General features: G+C 41.7%; 1 protein-coding gene across 1 annotated transcript in view; it reads left to right on the top strand.

Annotated features, from left to right (window-relative positions):
- The window catches only part of Spag17 (sperm associated antigen 17), a 206,915-nt gene that overhangs the window by 139,785 nt on the left and 48,544 nt on the right, over window positions 1-18,586 (top strand). The window contains exons 26-29 of the mRNA XM_052178557.1: window positions 120-249; window positions 1,952-2,130; window positions 4,030-4,189; window positions 17,587-17,798. Coding sequence (XP_052034517.1) covers window positions 120-249; window positions 1,952-2,130; window positions 4,030-4,189; window positions 17,587-17,798 — 681 coding nt within the window. The remainder of the gene's footprint in view (window positions 1-119; window positions 250-1,951; window positions 2,131-4,029; window positions 4,190-17,586; window positions 17,799-18,586) is intronic.

Below are 18,586 nucleotides of genomic sequence, written 5' to 3'. Positions count from 1 at the left end.
CTTTTAGAATCTATTGCAGTCTACTTACTTACTCACAAGTTGTATTGTTTGGCAAATCCTTGCTTGATCAGAATAAATGTGTCTGATTTAGAGAATGACAAGCATCTATTTATGTACAGAATCACGTACAGGAAGAAGTAGAGCCAGAGATCGTCATACAGGAATCACCTTATGTACCCACCTTCCAAAACCTAAACGTATCTTGCCCCAATGGGCTCCTGCTGACCTTCATTGGGCAAGAATCTACAGGTGAGTATTTACTGGAGTGGACAAGGAATCATGGGTCAAAACTAACAGAGAAAATCCCACCATTGAAAGTGTCTTTTCTTACCAGTTGTACTTGTTGATGATGAGCAATGGGTAATTTTCAAGTAATGAGCAGAACAATAATGACCATTCTTAAGTGCTTGCTGTGATGAGCCACTGTCAAAGGCGTTAACATCCATGTCAAAACACAAATCTTATGAGAATAGGTGCTGATAGTTCCATCTTATAAAATACAGACGCTGACACCTCTGGAAGTGCAGCAATGTGCTCAAGGTCACCTGACTGGTAAAAGGCAGAGTTGAGAAGTCATTCTTGATCTAGTGATGGTAAATGCAGCTTTCTTAATGGCTTTTATGTGGCCCTGTATGCCTGCCTCTGCAGAAGATCACAGGTACCGCACTTTGCTCATTGATCTAAACAAGGGGCAGTGAGAATGAGGAGTCCAAGATGCACATTAAGCAAATAAAGAAACCCTCTTGATCCTATAATGCCACATAATCTGTTACTTGTGTTTCTTCTAAACATGGTTTCTTACTTATTCTGATGAATAAATAGGTACAAGAAAGACCTTATTAGTTAACCTGGTGTGTGTGTGTGTGTGTGTGTGTGTGTGTGTGTGTGTGTGTGTGTGTGTGTGTGTGAAAAAGAGAGAGAGAGAGAGAGAGAGAGAGAGAGAGAGAGAGAGCGCTATATCTGAGATTAAACTGGGGTCTATTCAGCAGTGAATAACAGTTCTTTTCCCTCCGTATCTAGTGGTGTTATTTTTCATTTTCTTCATGATAGCCATCTGGTTGAGGTAAGATGGAAGCTGGGTGTAGATTTTACTTGCACTTTCCTGGTGGCCAAGGATGTTGCAGAGTTGTTTTTTTTTTTCTTTTTTTCATGTTGTATTTTCATTTGGAAAGTTATCTGTTCAGCTCACTTGCCCATTTGGTTGTACTATTTGCTCCTTTAGATATTTCTATATATCTGGATATTGAGCCTCTGTTAGATAAACAACCACAAAGATTTTTCCCCCAATCCTGCAATTGGCTCTTAACTCTGTTCACCGTTGCCTTGGCTGTAGCTCAAGAAATAAAAATTGACAAATGGTATTGTATCATTGCAAAGCCATCCCACAGTACTTTGCAATTTGGAAGGTGTTTATCAAGTGCTTTTGTTCTTGATTACCAGGGAGAAGCAGAACACTAAGAGTGGTCTGGCTGTGGTTAGAGATAGAGGGTTTGTGTTAATTTTGAAGGATGATGGGTAAGTTAGAGAAGGTTTGAATGAGAGGCTCCCTGAAGCTCAAAGCAAGCAGGGGATACCAGAGCATGGTCCACCATGGAGCAAGAACTTACTCAGAATGGCGCGCCAAGAGAGACAATGGAGTCACTAAGACACCGAAATTCTGCTCCCAAATCATTTGGGCTTAACGTGCTCTGGACTCTAGAGTATGCAAATGCTCTAAGAAGAATTACTATTTGTTGTTATTAAAATGTCCTTACTACATTTGAGTGCAAGAGGTCATCAAAGATGCAGTTTTCTGGGCCATGAGTCATGGATTGAAAGGAAACTTTCCAAGTTCTTAAACACAGACAAAAGAATGAAAACAAAACAAAGCAAACAAAACAAAAAGAAGATAAAATCCCAGCCCAATAGTTATTCACCCCACCAATAGCTTTATTCTCTTTTGTTTTTTAAGATCATCCCATCGTAGATGAAGAATCCACCTGGAACCTCATGATCCGCCAGAGCTACCCCCAGAGGCTGAAGCACTATGAATTCTATAAAGCAGTGATGCCACCCATGGAGCAGGAGGCATCAAGAGTTGTCACCAGCCAGGGCACCGTTATCAAGTATATGCTGGATGGATCCACACAGGTTAAAGACTATAGTATTTAAATAACCTCCCTTACAATAAGGTACAAGACAGCTGGACCTTGAGTAAGGAGCAAGGCTACTGCAGGGAGGAGACTTCCATAATCCACAAGGGTGCATTAAATTAACAAGTGAAAAAGGAGTGCGGTTAGCAGCAATGCATTGTAGCTAAGCTGGCTGTGAAAGCCAGAGTGCATGTAATAGAGATGGTGCTGTTTCACTGTGATCTAAGGTTTCAGACCGGATATGTTTTCCTCTTTTTTCCTTCAACTCATCTTAAAACAGGAGGAGGGAAAGCTCTTAAATACTAAATTCCCAACAGTGCTAGAAGACAAGAAAATATGTCACTAGTATAAGAAGTGTTTAAAGAATTTCTAGAAAATGCAAGGTGCATAGGTTCACACTGATAGAGAAATAAGGACAAAGTATAAAATACGTACAAGAGGAAAAAAAACTCCAAAATTAAGGAAGACTTTGAAAGGTATACCTCTAGGAGCTGAAAATCAGGGTAATTCTGCAAGTAAACTCATTTTGTAGAGACTTAAAAATCAGAAGCCATAAGCTAAGAAACCACATGCCTTAGCCCACCTTTAAAAATGATCAGAGGGGAAGGCTTTTGTAAGCAGACAGTGTACTGCCAAGAGTCATGGGGGGGGAGGGTCACAAGGCTATGTATCTAAGAAAATAAACAACATATTCAGTATTGTTAAAATCACCTAACAGTAAATACTTGAACATAAATTTTAAATGGGTAAAAATGATATAGACAGAGAGTCAAGTTAACAATCTAATTTTAAGAAAAATTTAACTGCTGTAGCAACAGTGAGAGAGCTCAGCGGGTCAGGGCACTTGCCTGATTATCAAGCCTGATTACTAAGTTTGATCTCCCAAATTCACATGATGGAAGGAAGAAAGAGACCCTGGAAAGCTGACATCTGATCTTCATGCATCTGTCATGATGTGCACACATACATACCTGCATACGTACAGGCATACATACATATACAGATACACATAGGAAAGTTGATGTCTGATCTTCATATATCTGCCACAATATATACAAAAACACAGACAGACAGACAGACAGACAGACAGACAGACAGATAAAATGAAATTTAAAATAAGTACAAAACTGCTGTGGAAAAAAATCAAAAGTTCTTAAAATTTTAAAGTAATTGTGAAAAGCCAAGTGGTAGGAGGGGTGACTTAGAGCTAAGAGGTGTGGAAAGGCGCCATATGCACTAGCATTTGTGGAAGAAACCAGTGAGAACAGGAGGAGAATGTAGTTTGGACAATGACATGTGAAACATACTTCAGATTCATTCCAGCCAAGTGCCAGTCTGGGATGATGCTAAGTTACCTTTAAGTATTGTCTCACTAACTCGGACTGCACAGGTATCCTGCAGAGCTCCTGAAGAGGCCAGGAAGAATCAGGTCAGAGTCACAGGGGCAGCTGACTGACTTATCACACTCCCTGGGGGGCTGTACATAGGGTACCCATAGGGTATCTATGATACCTAGAGATGGCATGTGTCCTTGGTAGGTTGTAATGGAAATCAGGCATTAAAAATATAATACATTTGCAAATGCAGTGGTTGGAGAATTCTAATCTGTATGATTTTCCAATTATATAGAATAAGGATGAAGAATAGAAAAATATATTAATCCAACAAAGAGTGTGAAATAGAAACAAGACAGATGTGGGTAGAATGTATGAAATCATAGTCAATGCTGTATGTAGGTACAATCAACCCTCTAAATGGCACTTTCTGGCACCCAGACGAAGGTCTGCCTTTAGCCATTCTGCAGATTATTTTCAGCCGCAGTATGCTGGGTACAGCATTCTTTGAGAACCAGCCTCCTCTTCACTTCTGAGAATTCAGAGCCCTTGTTTCCCTTCAGATTCTCTTTGCAGATGGTGCTGTGAGCAGCAGTCCTGATTCTGGTCCTGTTTACACATCTCCTGAAATATCTACAAGCCCCCATAATGGAGATTTGATGGACAATGCCTCGCAGCCCAAATCAGAAACAGCACCTTCTGAGATCATCATTACCAAGAAAGGTACCCATCTAAATATCTTAACCTGCAGGACTCACAGGTTTCAAATGCTTCACAGGTGTTCCACAGTATGCTGCTGCTCACCGTTTTATTATATACATACCTATTCATGTACAAATACACATGCATATGTGTGTGCTAATTTTCTTTGCCAACACAGGATTGCTTACTACTTCATGAACTTCCTTCTTCCTCTTTGTGGAAAAAAATAACACACATTTTCCCCTGCATAACAGTTTCCTATGTCCTTGTACCCACTTACACATTAGCTTTACTATCTGGGGTGGTGTTTTAGGAGTTTGTTAACTAAGTAATAAAAGGTTCCAAGTCAGCATCCCTGGGATGCTGTTGGCCTTCCTTTCCTTCAAGTTGAGATAGGGCCCTCAGACGCACCCAGGGGCTTCCATTTAGCAACTTCTAAAGCAGAAAGGGGGAAAAAGGACATCCAAGAGTGTGTGTTCGCAGGAGACTCCTGACCCCAACCCTAACCTTCCACCCTTTGCATCTCATGGGCTCCTGGGCTTCAGTGCTGCCAAAACAAAGAGCCAATATTTTGTGCCTTTTTTTTGGTCTGACTTGTGGGGTGTAGCAGGTGTTGGGTAGCAGTGAGTAGCATTTGCAATCATTGAAAGCAAAGATTGCTGCTCTGAGGATTTCTGTTTATTCCCCTCCTACTAGCACAATATGCAAAAAGATGATTTTGCACACCCATGACAATGCAAAATAGTATTTGCTAAGTGTCATTCAGTTTCATTAGTGAACCTTGTTACTATTTGACTAATAATGAGATTGAATTAGTTGGGTGTTTATTGAGTTAGTTCATAGTGACTTCCACAGGAATGATTATATTTTAGTTTTAATACTATCTCTTTCACTCTGACAATTTTCTGAAAATTTTCTAATTGTTTTAATCTCCTACATTCATTTTCAAATCTCTATAGGGTTCCTAGTTTATTTTAATTACTAATTCTAAATTGCTGAAATACAATTTATAATCTTATGCATGATCAATAATTCAAACCTATGCTTGAAAACAGCATACATCACATAGTTGTTCGGTACAGTGCTCTCTTTATATTTATTGTATGAAACTTGTTAGTTGTGTTTCCCAGATGTACCTGAGTTCAGCAACCTTTTCTGCAAAGGGCAAGTTGGTAAATCTTATAGACTTGGCAGGCCATGTGTTCTCTGTCCCTGTAACTCAGCAATTCTGCTGGAGCATGAGAGTACTTTTTGATAATACATAATTCAATAAGCCTCAAAGATGCTGTGTCCCAATAAAAACTATTTATGAACATTAAAATTGGAATTTGATATTGTTTGCATGCATCATAAACTACTTTTAAATTCCTTTTAGCTGCTTAGAAATACGAGGTGTCGTTACTTCACAGACAACACAAAGCAGGCTATAAGCCTTCCTTACAGCTAGAACCCCCAGTCCTTACCGTCCATCCTTGCATGCTTCTAATCCCCCTTCAGTTCCTCCAGCCACATTTACCCTGACTGACAGGTGAGTAGTGCCTGCTCAGCACTGTGCTCCTTGTACTTCTGCCTTTTGTGTAAGGTCAATTTACCTCTTGCTGGTTCTGTCAAAGATTCCTTCAGATAGTTTGAAAGTATAATTGCAAATACAGCTTTAGAATTATTCTATCTTTGTGGTGACTTTACCTTGTCATCACTGTACAGAGGTGTTTTTTATTTTAATTGTGAGACTTCTTTCCCCTAATCTCTCTTTGCTTAGATTGCTGTGTCTCTCCTAACTGTGGTTCTAAGTAACCTCATGGGTGTGACTTTTCCACTCTTTTTTTTTTTATTCGATATAATTTATTTACATTTCAAATGATTTCCCCTTTTCTAGCCCCCCCCACTCCCCGAAAGTCCCGCAAACCCCCTTCTCTTCCCCTGTCCTCCCACCCACCCCTTCCCACTTCCCCGTTCTGGTTTTGCTGAATACTGTTTCACTGAGTCTTTCCAGAACCAGGGGCCACTCCTCCTTTCTTCTTGTACCTCATTTGATGTGTGGATTATGTTTTGGGTATTCCAGTTTTCTAGGTTAATATCCACTTATTAGTGAGTGCATACCATGATTCACCTTTTGAGTCTGAGTTACCTCACTTAGTATGATATTCCCTAGCTCCATCCATTTGCCTAAGAATTTCATGAATTCATTGTTTCTAATGGCTGAATAGTACTCCATTGTGTAGATATACCACATTTTTTGCATCCACTCTTCTGTTGAGGGATACCTGGGTTCTTTCCAGCATCTGGCAATTACAAATAGGGCTGCTATGAACATAGTAGGACATGTATCCTTATTACATGGTGGGGAGTCTTCTGGGTATATGCCCAGGAGTGGTATAGCAGGATCTTCTGGAAGTAAGGTGCCCAGTTTTCGGAGGAACCGCCAGACTGATTTCCAGAGTGGTTGTACCAATTTGCAACCCCACCAGCAGTGGAGGAGTGTTCCTCTTTCTCCACACCCTCTCCAACACCTGCTGTCTCCTGAATTTTTAATCTTAGCCATTCTGACTGGTGTAAGATGAAATCTCAGGGTTGTTTTGATTTGCATTTCCCTAATGACTAATGAAGTTGAGCATTTTTTAAGATGCTTCTCCGCCATCCGAAGTTCTTCAGGTGAGAATTCTTTGTTTAACTCTGTACCCCATTTTTTAATAGGGTTGTTTGGTTTTCTGGAGTCTAACTTTTTGAGTTCTTTATATATATTGGATATTAGCCCTCTATCTGATGTAGGATTGGTGAAGATCTTTTCCCAATTTGTTGGTTGCCGATTTGTCCTCTTGATGGTGTCCTTTGCCTTACAGAAACTTTGTAATTTTATGAGGTCCCATTTGTCAATTCTTGCTCTTAGAGCATACGCTATTGGTGTTCTGTTCAGAAACTTTCTCCCTGTACCGATGTCCTCAAGGGTCTTCCCCAGTTTCTTTTCTATTAGCTTCAGAGTGTCTGGCTTTATGTGGAGGTCCTTGATCCATTTGGATTTGAGCTTAGTACAAGGAGACAAGGATGGATCAATTCGCATTCTTCTGCATGCTGATCTCCAGTTGAACCAGCACCATTTGTTGAAAAGGCTATCTTTTTTCCATTGGATGTTTTCAGCCTCTTTGTCGAGGATCAAGTGGCCATAGGTGTGTGGGTTCATTTCTGGATCTTCAATCCTGTTCCATTGATCCTCCTGCTTGTCACTGTACCAATACCATGCAGTTTTTAACACTATTGCTCTGTAGTATTGCTTGAGGTCAGGGATACAGATTCCCCCAGATTTTCTTTTGTTGCTGAGAATAGTTTTAGCTATCCTGGGTTTTTTGTTGTTCCAGATGAATTTGATAATTGCTCTTTCTAACTCTGTGAAGAATTGAGTTGGGATTTTGATGGGTATTGCATTGAATCTGTATAGTGCTTTAGGCAAAATGGCCATTTTAACTATATTGATTCTACCGATCCATGAGCACGGGAGGTTTTCCCATTTTTTGAGGTCTTCTTCCATTTCCTTCTTCAGAGTCTTGAAGTTCTTGTCATACAGATCTTTCACATGTTTGGTAAGAGTCACCCCAAGATACTTTATACTGTTTGTGGCTATTGTGAAGGGGGTCATTTCCCTAATTTCTTTCTCAACCTGCTTATCCTTTGAGTATAGGAAGGCCACTGATTTGCTTGAGTTGATTTTATAACCTGCCACTTTGCTGAAGTTGTTTATCAGCTGTAGGAGCTCTCTAGTGGAGTTCTTTGGGTCACTTAGGTAGACGATCATGTCGTCTGCAAATAATGATAGTTTGACTTCTTCCTTTCCAATTTGTATCCCTTTGACCTCCTTATGTTGTCGAATTGCCCGAGCTAGTACCTCAAGTACAATACGGAAAAGATAAGGAGAAAGGGGGCAGCCTTTTCTGGTCCCTGATTTCAGTGGGATTGCTTCAAGTTTCTCTCCATTTAGTTTGATGCTGGCTACCGGTTTGCTGTATATTGCTTTTACTATGTTTAGGTATGGGCCTTGAATTCCTGTTCTCTCCAAGACTTTAAGCATGAAGGGATGCTGAATTTTGTCAAATGCTTTTTCAGCATCCAATGAAATGACCATGTGGTTTTGTTCTTTGAGTTTGTTTATGTAGTGGATTGTATTGATGGATTTCCGTATATTGAACCAACCCTGCATTCCCGGGATAAAGCCTACTTGATCATGGTGGATGATCGTTTTGATGTGTTCTTGGATTCGGTTGGCAAGAATTTTATTGAGTATTTTTGCATCGATGTTCATAAGGGAAATTGGTCTGAAGTTCTCTTTCTTTGTTGGATCTTTGTGTGGCTTTGGTATCAGCGTAATTGTGGCTTCGTAGAAGGAATTGGGTAGTGTTCCTTCTGTTTCTATTTTGTGGAATAATTTGAAGAGTATTGGTGTTAACTCTTCTTTGAAGGTCTGGTAGAATTCTGCACTGAAGCCATCTGGTCCTGTGCTTTTTTTGGTTGGAAGACTTTCTATGACTCCTTCTATTTCTTTAGGCATTATGGGACTGTTTAGATGGTCTAGTTGGTCCTGATTTAATTTTGGTATTTGGTATCTGTCAAGGAAATTGTCCATTTCCTCCAGATTCTCCAGTTGTGTTGAGTATAGGCTCTTGTAGTAGGATCTGATGATTTTTTGGATTTCCTCAGTTTCCGTTGTTATATCTCCCTTTTCATTTCTAAGTTTGTTAATTTGGATACTTTCTCTGTGCCCTTTGGTCATTCTGGCTAAGGGTTTATCTATCTTGTTGATTTTCTCAAAGAACCAGCTCCTGGTATTGTTGATTTTTTGTATGGTTCTCTTTGTTTCTACTTGATTGATTTCGGCCCTGAGTTTGATGATTTCCTGCCTTCTACTCCTCCTGGGCGAAATAGCTTCTTTTTGTTCTAGGGCTTTCAGGTGTGTCATTAAGCTGGTAATGTATGCTCTCTCCATTTTCTTTTTGGAGGCACTCAGGGCTATGAGTTTTCCTCTTAGCACTGCTTTCATTGTGTCCCATAGATTTGGGTATGTTGTGTTTTCATTTTCATTGTGTTCTAAAAAGTCTTTAATTTCTTTCTTTATTTCTTCCTTGACCAAGGTATCATTGAGTAGAGTATTGTTCAGTTTCCACGTGTATGTGGGCTTTCTGTTGTTTCTGTTGCTATTGAAGACCACTTTTACTCCATAGTGATCAGATAGGAGGCATGGGATTAGTTCGATCTTCTTATATTTGTTGAGGTCTGTCTTGTGACCAATTATATGGTCGATTTTGGAGAAGGTACCATGAGGTGCTGAGAAAAAGGTATATTCTTTTGTTTTAGGATAGAATGTTCTATATATATCTGTTAAATCTAATTGGTCCAAAGCTTCAATTAGTTTCATTGTGTCCCTGTTTAGTTTCTGTTTTCCTGATCGGTCCATTGAGGAAAGTGCAGTGTTGAAGTCACCCACAATTATTGTGTTAGGTGCAATGTGTGCTTTTAGTTTTAATAAAGTTTCTTTTACGAAAGAGGGTACCCTTGCATTTGGGGCATAGATGTTCAGGATTGACAGTTCTTCTTTTTGTATTTTTCCTTTGACCAGCAAGAAGTGTCCCTCAGGGTCTCTTTTGATGACTTTGGGTTGAAAGTCAATTTTATCTGATATTAAAATGGCTACTCCAGCTTGTTTCCTGAGACCATTTGCTTGTAAAATTGTCTTCCAGCCTTTTACTCTAAGGTAGTGTTTGACTTTGACCCTGAGGTGTGTTTCCTGTAAGCAGCAAAATGTAGGGTCCTGTTTACGTATCCATTCAGTTAGTCTGTGTCTTTTTATTGGGGCATTAAGTCCATTGATGTTAAGAGATATTAAGGAATAGTGATTGTTACTTCCTATCATTTTTGACGTTATTTTTTAAATTTGAATGCTTAACTTCTTTTGGGTTTGATGAAGGGTTACTATCTTGCTTTTTCCAGGGTGAAGTTTCCCTCCTTGTATTGGTGTTGTCCTCCTATTATCCTTTTTAGGGCCGGGTTTGTGGATAGATATTGGGTAAACTTGGTTTTGTCATGAAATATCTTAGTTTCTCCATCTATGGTGATTGAGAGTTTTGCTGGATATGGTAGTTTTGGTTGGCATTTGTGTTCTCTTAGAGTCTGCATGAGATCTGCCCAGGACCTTCTAGCCTTCATAGTCTCAGGTGAAAAGTCTGCTGTGATTCTGATAGGTCTTCCTTTATATGTTACTTGGCCTTTTTCTCTTACTGCCTTTAGTATTCTTTCTTTGTTTAGAACATTTGGTGTTTTGATTATTATGTGACGGGAAGTATTTCTGTTCTGGTCCAGTCTGTTTGGAGTTCTGTAGGCTTCTTGTATATTCATGGGCATCTCTCTCTTTAGGTTAGGGAAGTTTTCTTCCATAATTTTATTGAAGATGTTTGCTGGCCCTTTAAGTTGTAAATCTTCACTCTCATCTATGCCTATAATCCTTAGGTTTGGTCTTCTCATTATGTCCTGGATTTCCTGGATATTTTGGGTTACAAGCTTTTTGCATTTTGCATTTTCTTTAACTGTTGAGTCCATGGTTTCTATGGAATCTTCAGCATCTGAGATTCTTTCTTCTATCTCTTGTATTCTGTTGTTGACATTTGCATCTCTGTCCCCTGATTTCTTCCCAAGGCTTTCTATCTCCAAAGTTGTCTCCCTTTGAGTTTTCTTAGTTGTTTCTACTTCTGATTTTAGATCCTGGATGATTTTGCTTAGCTCCTTCACTTGCATGTTTGTGTTTTCCTGTAATTCTTTAAGAGATTTTTGTGTTTCGTCTTTCATGACCTCAGCCTGTTGACCAAAGTTCTCCTGTATTTCTTTAAGAGATTTTTGTGTTTCGTCTTTCATGACCTCAGCCTGTTGACCAAAGTTCTCCTGTATTTCTTTAAGTGTTTTTTGCATTTCCTCCTTGTTGGCTTTTGTATTCTCCTGGATTTCTTTCAATGATTTTTGTGTTTCCCTTGCAAGGGCTTCTAACTTTTGATCCATTTTCTCCTGAATTTCTTTATGTATGTCCTTCATGTGTTCCTGTACCAGCATCATGACCAGTGATTTTAAATCCAAATCTTGTTTTACTGGTGTGATGGGGTATCCAGGACATGTTGGTAGAGGAGAATTGGGTTCAGATGTTGCCATATTGCCTTGATTTCTGTTAGTGACGTTCCTGTGTTTGCCTTTTGCCATCTAGTTCTCACTGGTGTTAGTTTATCTTGTCAGTGCTGGACTCACCAGTGCAAGCTGCCCCTTCCCAGTTGGCCTCTGGTGCACAGCTTACCTCCTGCACTGCTTGTAGACAGTGTGCTGCTGCCCAGGCTGTTCAGATCCCAAAGCAGGCACCCGAAGGCTCCCGCTGGGCCCAGCTGGATTCACTGGAGCACACTGACTTCTCCCAGCTGGCCGCCCGGAAGCCCAGCTAGCCACTTGCAGGACTTGGAGATGTAATGCTGCCGCCCAGACTGATCTGGATCCAGAAGCGGAGAGAGTAGAGCTAAGGGCTTCTGCCTGAGGCCTTGCCCCAGATTGTGTCTGTGGACCAGATGGAGCCTGTGTGCACCCCCAGGGAGTGTCGACGGTGTATGCTACTGTGACCTCCCCTGTGTTCTGCTCACTCCGCTGGGCAGCCGATCCGCCAACCGGGCTGTCGCACACAAGGTTAGCCTGGCCGCCCAGTCCCTGAGTCCAGGCAAAAGCCTGGGAGGCCAAGGTCCGAGCAAAGTTCCCCTAGGGCTATGACTGTTAATTGGGTCTGCCAGGTGACTAGGATGGCGGGCGTGTGCGCCCGCGCTCCCTGAAAGCGCCGGGAGAGTCTGCTTTGCTAACAATCACCTGGGCGGGTTGACTCACAGATGGCCCACCAAGCCGCCCAGTTCTTGGGGTCAGTCCTGTGCCTTTTGGGGCCTGGACCCCCGCTTTGTTAGCCTTAGGCTATGCCTGTTACAGGTCTGCCCGCCTGAGCTCTCTGTCGTCCTGCAGGCAAAATGGAGGCGGCGCGCTCGCAGGCCTGGGCAAAAAACCTCCTGGCTGGGTTGGCACCCCGATGGCCCCCCGACCCGCCCAGGGCCTGGGTGCAGGCCAACGCCCGTCGGGCTCAGACCACCGCGGTGTTGGCCTCGTATTATGTTTGTGTACCTCCGTCTGTCCGATCCCTGGAGTACGGAACCAAGATGGATGCACCTCTCCTGACTGGTGGGAGGCCGAGTTCTGAAGTGGCCTCCATGCAGGAAAGGCGCCGCACAACTGCAGCTGCTTGCTGCCCGGCTGGTCAGCGAAGGTCAGTGGTCGTGGGCGCAGGGCCTAACTGGTCCCTGTGACGCCTTGGTTCCACTGCTGATGGCCCTTCAGCTGGAGCAGCCACTGCTGCCGCTGCCGCCGCCGCCGCCACCGCCCACTTTTCCACTCTTATATTCCTCTGTCTGTAGCACATGTCTAAATGTGTCTTGTATGTACAGCCTATAGGAGGATGTCGTCAAAGCTAAGTTGGAAAGGTTTTGTTTCTAGAAATTTTAATTCATTCATCAAAGAGCTGACATTTCCTGAATATCTCCTTATATAGTACTTATTCTCACATGGTAACTTCGCTGAGTGTGAAATTCTAGATTGATGTCCGTTGACAGGGATCTGATGTTTTAAAGCTGGCTGTTAGTCTACTTTCTACTCCCTTAAATATCATTTGTCCTCAGATCATCCCCCATTGTTTATAATAGTTTCAATACAATTAGACAATGTGTGGGTTTTCTTTACTTATACAAGTGGTAGTGCATTAGGCATTTTAATCTGTAGATAAGCATACCTCACTGATGCTGAAAATGTCTTAATAATTATCTCTTCAGATATTATTTCCATACATTTCTTCTTCTTCTATTTTTGTAATTCTCATAAAACATATTAGAGACCTTTGACCCCCTTTCCATTACTTCTGAGTGTTGAGAATTGCAGCACTCAGTTTCGGTCTAAATCATTGTTGGTTCAAGTCTATCTTTGAGCTCTCCTCTAAAGTACATTATATATTCTATTAAAACCTCATATTAACTTGTTTAAATTTCAGTTGTTACATTTTCCACATATATTTCCCTTATATTGAATATGTCTTCTCTGTTTTTAATTACATTTTTAAAATTAAAATATAATTACATCACTCCCACTTCTGATTCCTCCTTTCAACCCCTTGTTGCCCCACATCCCTCTCAAATCGATGGTGTCTAGTTCTTTGATTATTGCTGATTATATGTGTGTGTGTGTGTGCATAAATATATACATGAAACCTTGAGTCCATTTAATATGGCTAACATGTATATGATATGTAGATGATTTTAGGACTGACCAGTTGTTATTGAAGGGCCAAAGAGAGTCCTTAATCTTAGAGGAGACTGTTTTCCCTCACATAGCAGTCAGTAGTTGTCTGTAGTTCTTTGTCTAAGGGTAGGGACCAACAATTCCCAGTTATTCTATTTCTAGTATCATTCAGCTCCTGTTCAGACAGCCATAAGGATGAGGTATCATGAGTGTGATATTTGTCTTTTCTAGAAGACAAAATCCAGACTTAGCAGACTTTTCTGCTTTCTGTCTCTTATAATCTTGCTCACTCCTCCTCTATAATGTTTCCTGTGCCATAAGTGCATGAGTTGTGCTGTAGATGTATACATTTGGGCTAGATGCCCCACAACCTACTACTCACTGTGTTATGAACTGTTAGGGTTTTCTGTAACAGTCTCTTTGCTATAAAGAGAAGCTTCTTTGGTATCGGGTGAGAGGCACACTTATCTGTGGGTAGAACAATAAGCTTTAGAATGTAATTAGGGTCTAGTAAAGTGGTGATAGTAGGGTCTTTTCTAAGATCCATGACTTCACTAGTCCCTGGTAACTGGCTAGGCTTCCAGTACCAAGCATGATTTCCCTCCTATTGAGTGAGACCTAAATCCAATGTTGGTCACCACCAAGATGGTGAGTGACAATATTGTGCCTTTAGGCATCACTGTTGTAGTTCATGGGCATTACACGTAGACAGAACTATTGATTGCTTCACTCCCTTGGCAGCTTATGTAATACTTTCTGGTAATAAAGCTACAGCACAGGAAGGAAGTTTCCGGGTTATATTCATCCCAAATCTTCCAAGTCCTGTATCTGAAGTGTACAGTGCCTTAAGAAATAGGTAGGAGCTTACCTGCATAAAATGTATAGGGAAACGGATGGAGTTGGAAAATATTGAGTGAGATAAACCCAGATACAGAAAAACAAGCACCGCGTGTTCTCTCTTTTCTATAGTCCCTAGCTCTAAGTCTTCAGCTGTGAGTATGCATCCTAGAGTACCAGAAACCAGGAGAGTAAAGAAAGGACCAGAGGACAGGAGGAGAACAAGGGAGGAAATAGCAGGATACAATCAATGTAAAGAGGAAAATGAGAAAATCAGGGAGGAAGACTCATTGATGAGCAGACAAGGAGGTCAATACAGAGGAAAGAGGAGGGAGAATGGGCAAAAATATCAAGGATGCTTGATAAGGCATCAAGGAATCATATTACTTTACAGTTACCTCAACTCATATATATTTTTATGAAATCATGCCATTTGGGATGACGTATTGCCCCACAAGAGCAACAAATCATCTAACAAAAACCCCAGGGCCAAGCATGAGAAACCTCCATTGGAGTTCTTGATAAGGATTGTTCAACTAACTCCCCCAAATAATGCAGGCTATTACTGTAGCCCCTTTTGCTCCTCGGAGGTTGGAGGTAACTTGCATCCTCTCTGCTCACACTTAAACTTCCGAGTCTGGACCTAAATCGGTCGGTGCCTTCGACTGCCCCTTTTGGAGCGCTTGTGTCTTGGTGCTTTTTGATTATTGCATGATCATTTTTATTTCTTGTTGCTTTAACTCTAAACGCTTTGGACCAATACAAATATAGATTTATTCCTTTGAAAACAGTTCTGTTTCAGGAAGGAAAATATCATGGATATGATATTAATCCTAATATTAAATTATTATTCTGAGGGGGTTTCGGAATGTCACCTAAGTAATGGCCATTTTCACATGGAGACTCAGGAGTGCTGCTTGTGAGCATATACCACAAACATTTTCGCTTTCTCTGCTCAGCCCCAGATTGAACACTGAACACTTGTCCCCAAGTGCTGGTGTATATAGCAGTAGAAAGCATGCATTTATTTTGTGACTAGATCACACTTTCTGAGAACAGCTCCTGACAGTCTCAAGCTTCTGGGGATGTTTCATATTTAACTCCTTGAACCATCTTGCACAAGTTCTGGATTTTGTTCCTTCCTTAGTCCCATGCCACCTCAGTTTGAGAAGGCTACCTCACAGGGCTACCTCACAAGCCACCTCACAAAGCCACCTCACAGGCCTATCTCACAGGCCACCTCACAGGGCTACCTCACAGGCCACCTCACAGGGCTACCTCGCAGGCCACCTCACAAGGCCACCTCACAGGCCATTTTACTGGCCACCTCACAGGCCACCTCACAGGGCTACCTCATAGGGCTACCTCACAGGCCACCTCACAGGGCTACCTCACAGGCCACTTCACAGGCCACCTCACTGGCCACCTCACAGGGCTACCTCACAGGCCACCTCACAGGCCACCTCACAAGCCACCTCACAGGGCTACCTCACAGGCCACCTCACAAGCCACCTCACAGGGCTACCTCACAGGCCACCTCACAGGGCTACCTCACAGCTATGATCAGGACAAGCTCTACTTCCTTGTGTCCCTTACTCTGCTTAGGCCATGGCTAGTGCTGCCTATGTCATTCAGTTATTACTTCAGAGACACTTCCAACAAACAAAACTTTACTGACATTTTTTTCTTAATTTTTGTGAAATTCTTGGCGACTAACTGGTGATGTTGCTGGAAATGGAACACAATCTGTCCCTATTCCTTATGCCTGATCACTGCCTCATCTTCTTCACTCTATCTATTTGAGCCCATAATAAAGGAAGATAGTAGTCGCTTACGAGTTCAGAACACGCACACAATCCTCTCTTTGTGCTCTTCCACCTCTCATTTTTTCACACCTATGTTCTCCCGTGTCCACAGGCACTGACGTCGTGCTTATCTGATTCTCCTGCTGTCTGTAATCTCTGCTACACTAATAATTTCTAACTATTGCTCATACTTTCTTTATGACTAATTTCCCATATTCCTGCCAAAAGCACCAAACTCATCTTTGAACACTTCACTGTCCCTCTTAAATGTTTCCTGTAGGAGAACCTAAGATCTACAACAGGCCATAAAGATACACTTTACTGGACCCATGCCTCTCTCTCCAGTCTCTCCTCTCAATAAAAATGTATCCCCTAACTACAAAAGTACTCATTGGTGTCTGTGCACACCATGCTGTGTCCCACCCACATATCCCCTGCCCTGATTCCATTATCTTTCTAGAATCCTCATATTGGCATGACTTTTCCACTTCTGTTGATGAGAAAACAAGAGAGAATAAGACAGGGGAAGAGAGGAAAGAGAAAAAGAGAAGAAAAAGATAGTGTGCCAAATATTGGCTGCCTCTTGAGGGGGATCTATTCATGTTGTGCATCTGGCACCATGATTGTCTCTGATCCTCTTCTGGAAGTGCTAACAAGTCACAAACAAATCCTGGGGCAACTGGAGGGCTGAACTCACCATGTGTCTTTTCTTGAGTTCTGTGAAGTTTTGAGTCCTTGTGTATAGGACTGAGATTTGTAGTCTGACATGTGAGCATTGAATGCTCTGAATCTAGAGACTTTTTCTGGAATTAACAATCTTTCACTTTCTGATCATAATTAGTTTCTGAGTTTACCTCATCAGCGAGGCCTGGTGCTCTACACATGTGGCCCCCAGATGTTGAGAAGGATGGAAATAGGAACATGCATCTGGTGGATGTTGATGTGGCGTTCACCTGTACAAAGTCACTTCTGCTGATGAGACGCCAAGGATTTGCTTGGCTAGTTAGGGCCCTCAGATTCAGAATGGACAAAATAGAGGTGTTTAAACGTTTCAAAGGCTGTTGTGGATAGATCATATGCCAGAGAAGAGTGACACACCCAAAAGTGGAATATAGACCACACAGTCTGGGAGTCACAGACAAATGAGGAAAAGTAAAACTGTTCAGAAGTAAATACAATGCTTCCATTCCCCAGTGTAGCACAGCACATAGCAGCACTAGCACATAGGTGTGTACACCTGGAGGCAATTCAGCTAAGGTTAAGTCCTTAACTGACCTATTAGTAACCCGACATTCCTTGTTAAGAAGTAATATAATTGGTGACTATTGCTTTGGCTTGTCTAAGTGTCTAAGGAAGTTTAGACTGTGCCAGGACTTGACAAGCAATCTATGAATGTATTCTAGTTACATTACACTTCTAATTGTCCTTGAATATCCACAGGAAAAGGTCACAAAAATCAAACAGTGGCAAATAAGAATGAAATCCATGATGCTCTCCCAGAGGTGCCTCCAACAACTCCTGTGGAGTCCCACATTGGCACCTGGTTTACCACAACACCTGATGGAAGGAGGATTGGCACAAAAGGACTAGAGAAAATTGGGGACTTGAAACAATTTTTATCCTTCCAGGCTACAGATCCCATCAATGGAACGGTACGACCAAGCGGTGCACATCACAAAAATACCTAAACCATTGGCGTCTTGAAACATGTAGGAAAATGTGTACAAAATCTTAACTTCCAAATATTTGTTAGGCAGTAGGTGGGTGGCTTGGTGGGAAGGTAGGTAGGTAAGTAGGTTGGTGGGTGGGTGGGTAAGTAGATGGATGGATGGATGGATGGATGGATGGATGGATGGATAGATGGATGGATGGATAGATGGATGGATGAATAGATGAGTAAGCCCAGCTAAAATCACTGTGTGGTTTAGTGGCACATTTTTCTGAAGTGTGTGTGTGTGTGTGTGTGTGTGTGTGTGTCTGTGTGTGTGTGTGTGTGTGTGTATTTTGCATGTGTGTACATGAAATAATGTTAGAACAAAGTACTAATTTTTAAAATAAGGGTTATGAATTTTTGTTCCTTTTCTTTCATTTATTTAAGAGATTAATTTGTTGTTGTTGTTGTTGCTGCTGCTGCTGCTGCTGCTGCTGCTGCTGCTGCTGCTGCTGCTGCTGGTGATAGTGGTGGTGATGGTGGTGGTGGTGATGGTGGTGGTATTACTGTTGAGACAGTCAGTCTTGCTGCATAACCCAGGCTGGCTTGAACTCCTGCATTAGCCTCAATAGTGCACTGAAATGTTGACTAGCTCATGAATTGTTTATACTATTTAAGCATAGATGTGACTAATGTCACCTATCTCCTTGTGTTAAATATATTTGTATAACTGTTTCATCTGGGAATGAGGCTATATGACCTTGTCCTGATTCTTTATGGCCCTCTCTA

The sequence above is a fragment of the Apodemus sylvaticus genome, chromosome 4 (assembly GCF_947179515.1).
Source record: "Apodemus sylvaticus chromosome 4, mApoSyl1.1, whole genome shotgun sequence".
NCBI lineage: Eukaryota > Metazoa > Chordata > Mammalia > Rodentia > Muridae > Apodemus > Apodemus sylvaticus.
The sequence above is the reverse complement of the archived record's forward strand: the minus strand, read 5'-3'. Positions and strand labels throughout refer to the sequence as shown.